At 31.9% G+C, this 11973-nt stretch overlaps 1 protein-coding gene across 1 annotated transcript; it reads right to left on the reverse strand.

The window, feature by feature from the left end:
• Nucleotides 1-5392: 5392 nt before the first annotated feature.
• LOC133818022 (plant cysteine oxidase 2) lies at nucleotides 5393-8831 on the reverse strand. The gene is made up of 5 exons (XM_062250705.1): nucleotides 8037-8831; nucleotides 6990-7108; nucleotides 6701-6869; nucleotides 6054-6272; nucleotides 5393-5967 (listed from the first exon to the last, which is right to left on the reverse strand). The coding sequence occupies exons 1-5, from the start codon at nucleotides 8254-8256 to the stop codon at nucleotides 5837-5839; spliced, it is 858 nt and encodes a 285-aa protein (XP_062106689.1). The 5' UTR covers nucleotides 8257-8831; the 3' UTR covers nucleotides 5393-5836.
• Nucleotides 8832-11973: the final 3142 nt, after the last annotated feature.

Here is an 11973-nt window from a genome sequence, read left to right on the forward strand (position 1 = left end):
CACAATTCAATTCATAATTTAAATTTAAACTTGAATTTTGAGACATTATCTGAACGAGACAAGTAATTATTCTTTTAGGATAATTAATTAAAATATCAATCAAGTAATATCTTTATTTTAAAAATAAATAAATAAAGTGATTTCAACACTAAATTTGTCACAAAGTGATAAAATTCCAAAGCCATACAAAATGCTATAAAATTCCAAATGAGCTCATCAAAATCAATTCAAATGATGAAATATCATTCCAAAATTTCAAAGAGGTCATTAACCTCACAAAATCTCAAAAATGGTAATTTTACGTCAAAACTAAAAGTGCACTAAAATTTAAAGCCATAATAAATGGTATTCCTAAATGAGGCCATTCACCTCTTAACTTTCAAAGCATCACAAAGATGCTCTGGAACTACGTTTGACTTTATTCCTATAATAGGATACATATGCGACTTAGTGCAGTCACAAAATACCACAAAATGGTATAAGATACAAAATCTCAAAATTCCATAAAGGGTCATTCACCTTTGAATTTTTTCCAAATTTTCAAAATGGCAAGAAATTCCTGAAAATGGTCATATATCAGAATTCTTCTATTCAAATCCTAAATTAACTTATTCTGAACTACAAGTGGTTTGATCATTCATAAAGAATGTATGTAGGCAACTCAGTTAACCAAAATTACTTAGTTCAGCTGCAATTCCAAATTCACCCAAATTTTCTCCAAGTTTACCCCAAGTAATTAATATCATCGTAGTTGGAATCAAAATGTGTGTCCTTTAGACAAAAAAATTGTAATTAAAAGAGATTATTCTTATAATCTTGGATGAGTCGAACTTAAATTAATTAAAATCTTATGGTATAAATTTAGCATAAGAGAAATTGTTTTTTTTTTATATATTCTAAATGTGAAATTTTTGCTTAACAATTTGTTTTTTTATGGAAAAATACGAGTATAGCCCAGTTTTACCTTCTTCAAATTCCAGTTTATAAATTTTAATTGTAGATTTATTTTTCTGTTAATTTTTTTAGATTTATTTATAAAAATATTATGCAACAATTTAAAAATAAAAACATATACACGTGTCTTATTATGTTTTATTATGAATTCAAACTTAGAGACATAAAAGTTTGAATCAAATCTAAAATAGACTCCAACAAGGTAGGCACATCTCCAATTAGGCCAACTAGAGTTACCAGAGTAGTTAACTAGCTGCTGCAAATAGTCTGACTAAATCACCAGCTTTTTCCATCATTTCTTCAACACAAAAGCAAGAGCTGAATGAATCGCACTATAGCTTCTGCTTCCAACGAGCTACATGCAAAGAGACCCGGCCAGCACTCTTATATACAATCACTTCCCCGCATAAAACTCAATACCAGTTCCTGCCAATTTGTTGATGAGTAAATCCAAGGCAACAATCATATGATATTGTCATATAGCAACACTGAAAAAATATATGGTATCTAAAACTGATTAAGAAACATTATATTTTGTATATGTTTGACCATGGTGAGCATATACGAAATCCATGGTGATTGGATGCGAGTCCTCATTTAATGTCAGAGCTACATTCTTGGGTACGTCTATGTTTTTTGTAGGTACCGCGTCGTGACCTCGACCAAGATATATACAAGAGACATACATCTAATGCCTTGAAATCTTTGGATGATATATTAGAGTCTCCTCCATGCAACTTTTTTTTTATCTATACCCACAATGTCAAAAATGAGTTAACGATGTTAACAACAAATAGATATGTATCATGGAAGCCATGTAAGACTTAAAAACTACCTGGGTTTGGATGCTTCAAGGAGGGTAGATTGTGTTATGGTAGACGGACTGGAACTCCTACTACCAGGGGGAGGCTGAATTGACAATGATGTAGCTTGAGAAGGTTGATAACAACAGGTTTGAGTATATGTTAGCTTTAATGTGAATCTAATGCTGCTACTGAACTGGTCGAAGTATTAATTAACTTAAAAAAAATGATAGATTTACTATTATTTCTTAATAAACGTAAGAAATAATGCTTTAAAGAAATGAGAAAACAACAACTGATAGTTATTACATGCATGATGCAATTCTGAATATGAGAATATAATATTAATATAACATTTGCTTTAGTTAGACAATCCTTTTATTTTATTTAAAAATATAATATAAATAATTGGATTGATTACAATTGCATTCTCCAGGTGTCATTTCTATATATAAAAAAAATATATCTGTCTAAAAGGTTTGGTGTTGGACCGAATCACAACCATAAAGTAATTTGTACGGATGCACGGGGAGAAAACCACTCCTAATGGAGCAATGAATCCCCATTTAAATGGGAAACAAAATCGGGACGAGGATAATTTTTAATCACTGAATGTTAAATGATGTTGGGTGGGGTGGGAATAACACTCCCCACCCCCCACCCTACCCCGAATGGACCTCGTTTAAATTTTTATATTTTTTTGTAATATTTTATATTTTGTGTTATTGTACTATAGGAGTAACTTTTTATTATTTTAAATTTTATTTAGGATAATATTTAATATTTTAAATAATAAATATTGTGCAATTTAATTTACATATAATTTATGATTTTATTTTAAAATTTAAAATTTATTTTTTTAAATAAATTGACTCCCGGGATTCCCTACTCCGTCCTCGACGTGGAATAAGCGGAGATGGGACGGGGATAAGGATTTAAAAATATAAATGAGAACGGAGATGGGGACGGGGACGGGGAGAGCGCTCCCCGCCAATCCCCTGCCTCGTGTACATCACTAGTCATGTCCCCTCTCCACTCTCCTCACCCACGCGTGAAGTGCACACATGTGCCTAGTTGAAGAGAATAATGAACTCTCCCTTATGTGTGTGGGCTTCAACGAAATACAATGAAAACGCATCAACCCTAGTGGCGTTTTCATCTACCGTGCACAAAAATTTCCCTATAAAATATATATTAAAAAATTATTTAGTAAAATACATTAAAATATTGTTAAAAAATGTTATAGTTTCTATTAATATTACTATTACTAAATCAATTATTTAATAGTATATAAGGAGAATAATATTATGTGTATCTATCTAAATCTAAAAAATAATATAGGGTAGCATATCATATCTATCAAGACGGTAAGGGATAGATTATACTTATATCAAAGTCGCACCATAACTGCATATATATTATGGGACAAATATTCTCCGTTCTAATCATTTTTTTTATTTGAACAATCTTTTTCCAATACTTTTGAATTAAACAGCGTACCATAGCTTTTATAAAGCTCTTTAAAATAAAACAACGTACCATAGCTATCATTTTTTGTATATATACTTTTACTTATTTTATAAAGCTCTTTAAAATATTTTAAAAAAATATTGTTTCACTTTTGATATAAATTTTAATTTTAAATCTTTTTTTAAAGAAAAGTATTTATTCAGTTCTAAAATAGAGTTTTATTTCAAAAAAGTAAATTAATATTTTTATATAATCAATACTTTTTTAAAAATTATTTTTTATTTAAATAAATATATTAATGATTTTAATAATATACTAGAAAATGCAAAAATAATTTCAAATAAATAAAAAAAGTATTATTGTCTTATTAAAATTAATTTGGGTAAATAGTACTTGGAGTCTCATGTTTTACCAATTGTATCACTTAGGTCCCTAACATTTATTTTATAGCAATTAGATCCCAACTTTTATTTTTTGCTTCATTTAGCTCCCCAAGTGAGCCAAAAAGTAAAATAAAATATAACTTTGGAGACCTAAGTGAGCTAAAAAATAAAATTTGGAGATCTATAATACAAAATAAATGTTAGGGACCTAAGTGATACAACTAGTAAATCTTGAGACCCCAAATGCTATTTACCCAATTAATTTTAACCAAAAATAAGTTGAATGATATGTTTTGTAACAATTGATAAAATTATATATATAAAAAAGTAATAATAATATAAAAAATGCTAAATGTACTCATATTTCAACTCTTAATTTATTGTTTGACGTATGAATTTTTATTACTAATTTATAGTATTTTATATCTACTAATCAAACATTTACATCAGTACAAAAAAAAGTATTTAAAAGAAAATTTTCGTAGTAACTATTACATAACCTACATTTAAAAGTAAAAAATTTGGTTCCAGATTTATTTATTTATTTTGTGGCGAATGAAATATTTACATTAGAGGCTCATGTGTGCTTAGAACAACAAACAGATTGAAATGCAAATCCCAATAATCCAAAAAAAAAATCCATCACATACAATTTACAAATAGGTAAATATGGCACGTACTAGCATTACTCTAATAAGAAACTTTCTTTCCATAGTTGGTAGTTTTGTAATAACCTCTCATATTGAGTATTTATGATATATTTTATAGATTAAGAACAAAGAACTACAGAATTTTTTATTTATTTATTTTTATTTTGGTATCATTATTAATGTAGCTCTCTTTCGAAGTCCGAAGAGGCAATATTGTTAGAAGATTCTGATAAAACATACTGGAGAAGACCGATTAGTCAACAATATATACATAATAATATATATATATATATAATGTATAAATGGACGTACACGTACAATAATGTGTTGGATTCTGTCGTAATTTAAACAAATAAAATATGTAGAGATACATTCACTTTACTACAACCATTGATATTGGTCTCATTTCATTTCATCCTCTCATCTTTGAAAAATAATGATCCGTTAATTTAATAATCAATATTCCGTGACAATTATCAACCCCAGCTCCAACGCTCGAAAAGATAAGTATGACACAGATGCATGCATGCATGCATGACTCCAACCTCTCGAGAAAGATAAAAGTACTACACAACAAGCAAGTAAAACTACAGTCTCTGAATATAATCGAATAATAACGTCTCAAAAGTAAAACTATGTTGGAGTGGGGGCTCAAACAAATAAAAACATGCACTGTCCTCATCTCAACTCAAAATATGGTATCTTCAACTACTACAATTGCCTTTACGATTTGCCATTTTGCAGAAAACGATTTGAGCGAAGTTGCGTTAAGCTACCAAAAACGACGCCACCCGTCAGACCATCATTTTCCTTCGACTTCACTTGTCTCCAAATGAAAAGACAAAGAAATCCGCGATTTCATGGGAAAGTAAGACAAACCAAAAAAATGTAATGTGTTTATTCAGATGTATATACCATTCATTCTTGTCATCAGTCAGTATACCATCACTATAGAAATAACATGGGAACTGACTATTTGACCAACTTGTTCGTATTTAATGTTTGTCTTCTCTTCATCCGAGTGGGACCAGCCACCCCTAGAATTATTCAAACGCCATTAGGGGTTGTTGGGAGAATGATAGTCTTGAGAAACTCGAGTAGCATAAACATATTAAAGATCACTCACTAAACATATAGCTGCTAAGATTTTCAACTATCGAATATGATCTTCATACAATCAGAGAAGTACAATTGACACTCCTTTAATCGGTTTTTTTTCCACTATGGAGTATGTACGAAAAAGAATTAGTATCCCTTTCGAGTAACAATGAAGCTGACAGGAAAATAAGCAATTAAAACAGTCTCAACGCACTTTCATACTCTTGTTGATGTGCAACTAGCTAGAACGCTTACCGATTTTCTTTTTCTTTTTTTGTTTTTGAGTATGTACAAGGACTGTAGGGGGGAAGGGAAAAAAAAGGAAAAAAAACCGCCTAATGAGTAATGATTCATGTCCCACAAAGAAGAGGAAAGAAAAAACAGAGAGAACTAAAGAAATGTCAAGATATGGAGATGGTTGGTTGGACATGGTATTGGATATTTTCCACTGAGGAGGTGACGAGAACGATGATATTCATTACTCCACTATCTTTGGGCCTGCGTACGGTGCTCCACGTACTGCTAAGCCTTCTGGTAAAATCCTCTCTTGCAGCCATGCATAACTTTCCTTCTGGTCTTCTTCCTCTTCCGGCAACTTTACTCCATCAACTGAAACAAAATGCAAAAAGAGGTATGAGTTAAGGACAACACTTTCCACCTTCTCCTTTGAGCCTTCAGGATAAAAAAAAAATTACCTGAAAACTCTGAAAATGGGAAATCATGGTAGTAGGTGCAGTGCCGACCATCAGGGTCGGAGTATGGGGGACCTAGTACATCCAGCACTGCACAAGCAGTCACTGCTGTGAAGCGATGCATGTTACCGCCATCGGCTGGATACAGAATGGACGCGTTGCAGGGGGCGGTGAAGTCAGAGTCAACCTTGATTTTAGCCAACCGGACATCAGGAGTAGCGTCTGCATAACACACGAGAGCATGTTCAGGCAGCATCTACCTTTTTTTTCATCTTCTTTGGGGGAAACATAAAGAAAGGACAGCATTGAATATTTGAACAAAACAATATTATGTTTAGATGATGCATGCTAATGTGTATATTTTTATCTATTTTATCTAGTGACATCATTGACTTATTATATATTCAAAACTTTCCGTACACTCAACTACCAAATCACAAGTTCCCAACACTGAACTTTCACTTCATATCTTATTGTTTTAAGAAAAGTATGGAAATGTACAGTTCAAGTATGCTATTTGTCGCTAGTTTAAACAACATATCATAAGCAAAAAGGGATACAGACGATGTCTACAAGCATGTACAACTTATAAAACACCTACTTTCGATCAACCAAGTTGAAAAGATTACAGCATTATATGATTAAGTTACCTGCAGCAGAATCCATATTGGCCGATGCTGATGTGTTATGGGGACCATCATCCACCCAGTCATATGACTTGATGTGCATTGTCCCAAACAAGAGCTTGCTAAAAACCGTCATCCCAGGGTGATTGTGAAGTGGAATGACACCAGATGGCGGCAAGCAAAATATCCCCATCTGCAATAGGAGAAAAGAAAGTAAGAGGACATATACAAATAAACATAAGAACAACCAAAAAAAAAAGTTTCCTTATTTTCTTTATTCCATAGTTATTTTCCATGAATAAGATTCACTTACAGAGAAGTTTTCGCACTCATAGAGATGAAGGTAAGTAATTGGTGGGGTTCTGCTTCTTAACAAAGGTTGGAAATATAGCAACTCCGGAGTCAGGCCAACGTCCGCGGGTTTCATGTCATCTGCCATAATAGTTCAACGTATGAGCATAAAGCTCAAACAAAAATAGACGAGCTTTTCTAAAAGAATCAGAGGTATATTTGATATAATACCTTTGTCTTAAGTCACACATGTTATGAGTAACAATGGGTGAAAACAAAATCGAAAAAACACACAAACAAGTTTTTTCACCATTGGGTAGCTAGACCAAAAACCCAAAAGGGAAAAGAGAAAATGAAGCCTACTCTGAATGCCCTCCCCTCCCTTCCCCCCCAAACCCCCAAAAATGAGAGCATTGATATAAAAGCAGTTCTATTTCGTGTTTATTTTGCACATGAGAAAATAATAATTAAAAATCTTTGAGGATGGTGTACGAAAAAGAAAACACACAAAACAAGACATTTTTTTAATCAGAACAGGCGGGTACCTAGGATATCCCATACAATATGCCATGTATATAGCCTACAAAACAGAAAAGAATATAAATGCATTGAACCGTATACATATAGCCATAGACATATATAAATATATATATATACAAAAAAAAAAAAAAGGCAAAGTGAATAATTACAACAGTAAAAAGATAAAACGAGATGTAGGCAGAATCCAAAGACCTCAAATTTTTCCCCGAGAGGAAATCAACACAGGAGCTCGAGATAAATCAACACTTCTAATAAACGCAAATAGAGTTGGAACTTTCTCCAAACTAGAGGCAAAATACAATAATTATGGCCCAACCCAAATCATAGCAGAAAACGTATTCAAAGAATCCTAATCAAAATTTGTAACAACAAAAGCAAAAACCACAGTTCAACCAGAAACTAAAACATCAATCTTTTATACTAGTATCAAATCCCAAGACAAAACCCACATTGATAAATATATTCATAACTCTTTCTGGGGAGAGCTTAATTTAGAATTCTGAATAATGAAATGGCTGAGAAAAAATACCCAAAACAGAACGAAGGCGTTGAATATCTTCAGAAGGCGGAACAATCCCAGTAGCAGCAGAGGCAAAGACTTCCTTGCAGGTCTCGAATAGCTTCTGAACCGGCGACATCTTCTTATGTCTCCGCCGGCTCTTCCTGGTTTTGTTATTCGAATTCGTCACCTTTGGCAATTCACAAAAGTCCTTTCCTTTCCGATCAGCCAGAGTCGTCTCAATCCCCATTCACACTCAAAATTCCAATTTTAATTACTTTATTTCTATGTTTTTTTAATTAAAAAATATGATAAAGTAAAACCCAGAACCCAATACAAAAGTAACGATCTCTCTAGTATTGATCCCCTCAAAATAACAAAATCCCAGAATTTTCCGAGAAAATTACGATTGGGGGGCAACTAGAAACACACAAAAATTTCAAATTCCTATCCGGGTATGAAACGAAAGCGCGAAACAGCCCAGTAAGAGCCCGGAATAACAAAAAAAAAAAACAGGGGAAGAAAAATATATAGAGATATAGATAAAGATAGGGATAGAGAGAGAGAAAGAGAGGTTGAGTATAGAGATAGTTTAAGAGAGAGAAGTGTACCGTTTTCTAGAACGGTTTTGTACAGATGAAGAAGAGATAGTAAAAAGAAGACAAAGATGTGAATTTTGGCATCTCTGTTGATGGTGGGTGAGGATTGTGAGAAGGGGGTATAAAGGGGGACAAGTACAAGGCCTAGGGTTAGCTGAAAGCAAAATACAGTTGGTTTTTCGGGAGAGAAAACCAGGGGCCATGCTTGCCTTTCCAGTGGGCTATTCCAACAGCGGATTTTTCTTAATAAATCTCTCTCCCTTTCTCTCTCTTATTTTCTTTTTCCTAGTTTTGCCCCATAATTTCTGACTTTTTTCACATTCTCTCTTAATACACCTTTCTTTTATTTATATTTTCCCTCTTTTTTTGTTTAATTTTGTTTTTCCATACGTTGTTTTACTAATTCTACCACATCATTTGGGTAATTTTTTCTATTTTCCCAAATATGGTATTTGTGTAACCTATTTTTTATTTTTTTATTTATTTTTGGAATCTATTAAATAAATTTAGGAAACATTTTCAAACTTTTTGCAATTGGTTGCGATTTAGCTTGCTGAAATTCTTTTATTTTCTCATTAGAGAATCTCTTTCTAGAATATTAATTTCTATAGGGAAATTTGATAAATCATGCTTACATTAGCTTAATATTTAAAATTTGAACCAAAGTTAACTACCATATGAAATAAATGCTCATCTTTTATTTAATACCAAAAATACCCCCATACCTTTCCTCTCTATTCTCCATCTTTCTCTCTACCTTTCATTTAATAGCTTAATAATTAAAATTTGAACCAAAGTTAACCACTATTTAGAATGCTGTTTAGATGTTGGATTTGTAGTTTGTTGGTATTTTTTGTAGTTTTTTGAGTGAAAATTGTGTTCTGTGAAAATCTGCGTTTTTTTTGGGTTCCTTGAGTTTTTTTCGAAATGCCCGATAGTGTCCGATAGAGGCCCGATTCGGGCACGATAGTTGTTGAGTTTCAAGGTTAGGGATGAAGGTCTGATGGAAACCCGATGGTTGCTCGATAGTTTTGGTTACCCGATAGTTGCCCTATCGTGCTAATGTCGTACCATCATCGTACATTTATGGCAAAAACTACAGTATTATACACCATCGTACCCACTAGCGTCCCACTGTCGTACCATCATCGTACCATTGACAAAGTAAGTTAACAATTTGAAACTAACTATTATCGTACTACCATCGTACCTATATCGTCCCACTACAAATTCTAAAATTACGATGTTATAGTAACTACTTAACAAATTCTATCGTACACCTATCGTGCTAATATCGTACCATCATCGTACCCATTATGGAAATAACTACAGTATTGCACACTATCGTACCCACTATCGTAATACCGTCGTACCACCATCCCTAACCTTGACTATCGGGCAACCATCGGGTTGTCATCGGACCTTTATCCCTAACCTTGAAACTCAATAACTATCGTGCCCGAATCGAGCCTCTATCGGACACTATCGGGCATTTCGAAAAAAACTCAAGGAACAAAAAAAAACGCAGGTTTTCACAGAACACGATTTTCACTAAAAAAACAGCAAAAAATACCAACAAACTACAGATCCAACATCTAAACAACATTCTAAATGGTGGTTAACTTTGGTTCAAATTTTAATTATTAAGCTATTAAATGAAAGGTAGAGAGGAAGAGGGAGAATAGAGAGGAAATGTATGAGGGTATTTTTGGTATTAAATGAAAGATGAGCATTTGTATCATATGTGGTTAACTTTGGTTCAAATTTTAAATATTAAGCTAATGTAAGCATGATTTATCAAATTTCCATTTCTATATTTGTGTTTGTAGATATGACATGTCCAAAAATCACCTTAAGAAATTTCAAAAGGCATCTTCACTTTACCAACACCATGCCTAAGTTAATATATTCAAATGATTGGTATGAATCGATATAATATCCTTTCAAATCACAATTAAAGCCAAAAAAAAAAGTTATTACGCACCAAACTAATGAGATATATATATATATATATCATATGAGATGAGACCATGTATTACCACTCTTTGTCACTCTATTACGCATAAATCTATTAATGATATCTTTTTCTTAATCTTATAAACCAAGAGTACTATATATACCTATATAGGATTGACAAGTCAAACCTTATTACATACAAATACTTTATACATTAATGTATATAGATAGCATAACTTTTTCTAAAAAAAAATTATGTGTAAGTCATCTTCTCCTGGCCTAGAGGCTAGACCATATATGCATATGTATTTTTTTAGGCTATTTAAATCAAAGTTATAATTAGTTTATTTTGATAAGAGTTTTATGTATCTGAGGAAGTACCACAAAATCCATAAACATGCAAAAACAAAAGATGAAGAAAATCTTTGATTATTTGGACAGATAAAATGAATCATGCGTTGTATACTTTTAATAATTGTAATCGGCACAGAAGTACTATATATATATCATTAAGTTCTTTAATCAAAGGATATTTGTCACGTGTTGATTTTTTATCTTTCAATTTGCAGTACTTACATATATCTACATGGTTAATTGCTTGATTATTTTGATAAATTTGTCATTAAATTTTTAGAGCACTCCAGCGGCTCTTCTTCTCTAGCCTTCTAAATATATCCTTCAAAATATGATTACAACTCTACTTTTTTTTATTTTACATTAGATTTTTAAAGTACACCTTACAACAACTTATTTATATTTTTCTTTATCTTATTTAAATATTATATATTTTAATCTTTATTATTAATTAAAATAAGAAAATAAAAGAGAAAGATAATTAAAAAAATTAATTAGAGAGAGAAAGAAAGAAAGAAAAATGAAAAAAATAATTAAAAGAGGTTTATCATTTCTTTACATGTAGACATGAAAAACAAATAGAGAAATTCTTAAATAAAGAACTAGTTTACATCACCAGCTTGAAGGTGCTTTATGCCTGATTCTTCAAATTTTTGAAGAATACTCTACATGTCTTACATGTATGCATTTAACTTTAAAGACTTCAATTAATAAATAACAATAAGTAATTGTTTGTAAGTCCTTTCTAGAAAAGCCTAATTCTCTCTTAAGATCTTAGTGCGCCGCCCACATTCAGATCCGTTGGACTCGGCTGGAGTCTTGCTGGTTCTCCCTTTGGGTTCCAGTAAGGCTCTAGCTGAGGGATTTTATTGATTTCGCAGCAAACTCTTTGTTACTCTTCCTCTTCCACTGATCCACCGTTACTGTTTTTTGTCTGGTCTTATTTGTTACAACAAATAATAGATATTGCATAATGATTCATTAAATTAATCAAAAATATATATTGTGATAAAAGAGCAATCAATTTATAATATTATGACAATATTATTAATAAAAAA

This window comes from Humulus lupulus, chromosome 2, assembly GCF_963169125.1.
Source record: "Humulus lupulus chromosome 2, drHumLupu1.1, whole genome shotgun sequence".
Classification (NCBI taxonomy): Eukaryota; Viridiplantae; Streptophyta; class Magnoliopsida; order Rosales; family Cannabaceae; genus Humulus; species Humulus lupulus.

Bases quoted from the DNA above. Each gene is read 5' to 3' on its own strand.
- LOC133818022 (XM_062250705.1), bottom strand. From the start codon at position 8,256: ATGGGGATTGAGACGACTCTGGCTGATCGGAAAGGAAAGGACTTTTGT. The intron at 6,870-6,989 runs GTAAGTGAATCT...CTCCTATTGCAG, and splicing joins ATGAGTGCGAAAACTTCTCT to ATGGGGATATTTTGCTTGCC. The intron at 5,968-6,053 runs GTAATTTTTTTT...ATTTTGTTTCAG, and splicing joins CCCATTTTCAGAGTTTTCAG to TTGATGGAGTAAAGTTGCCG.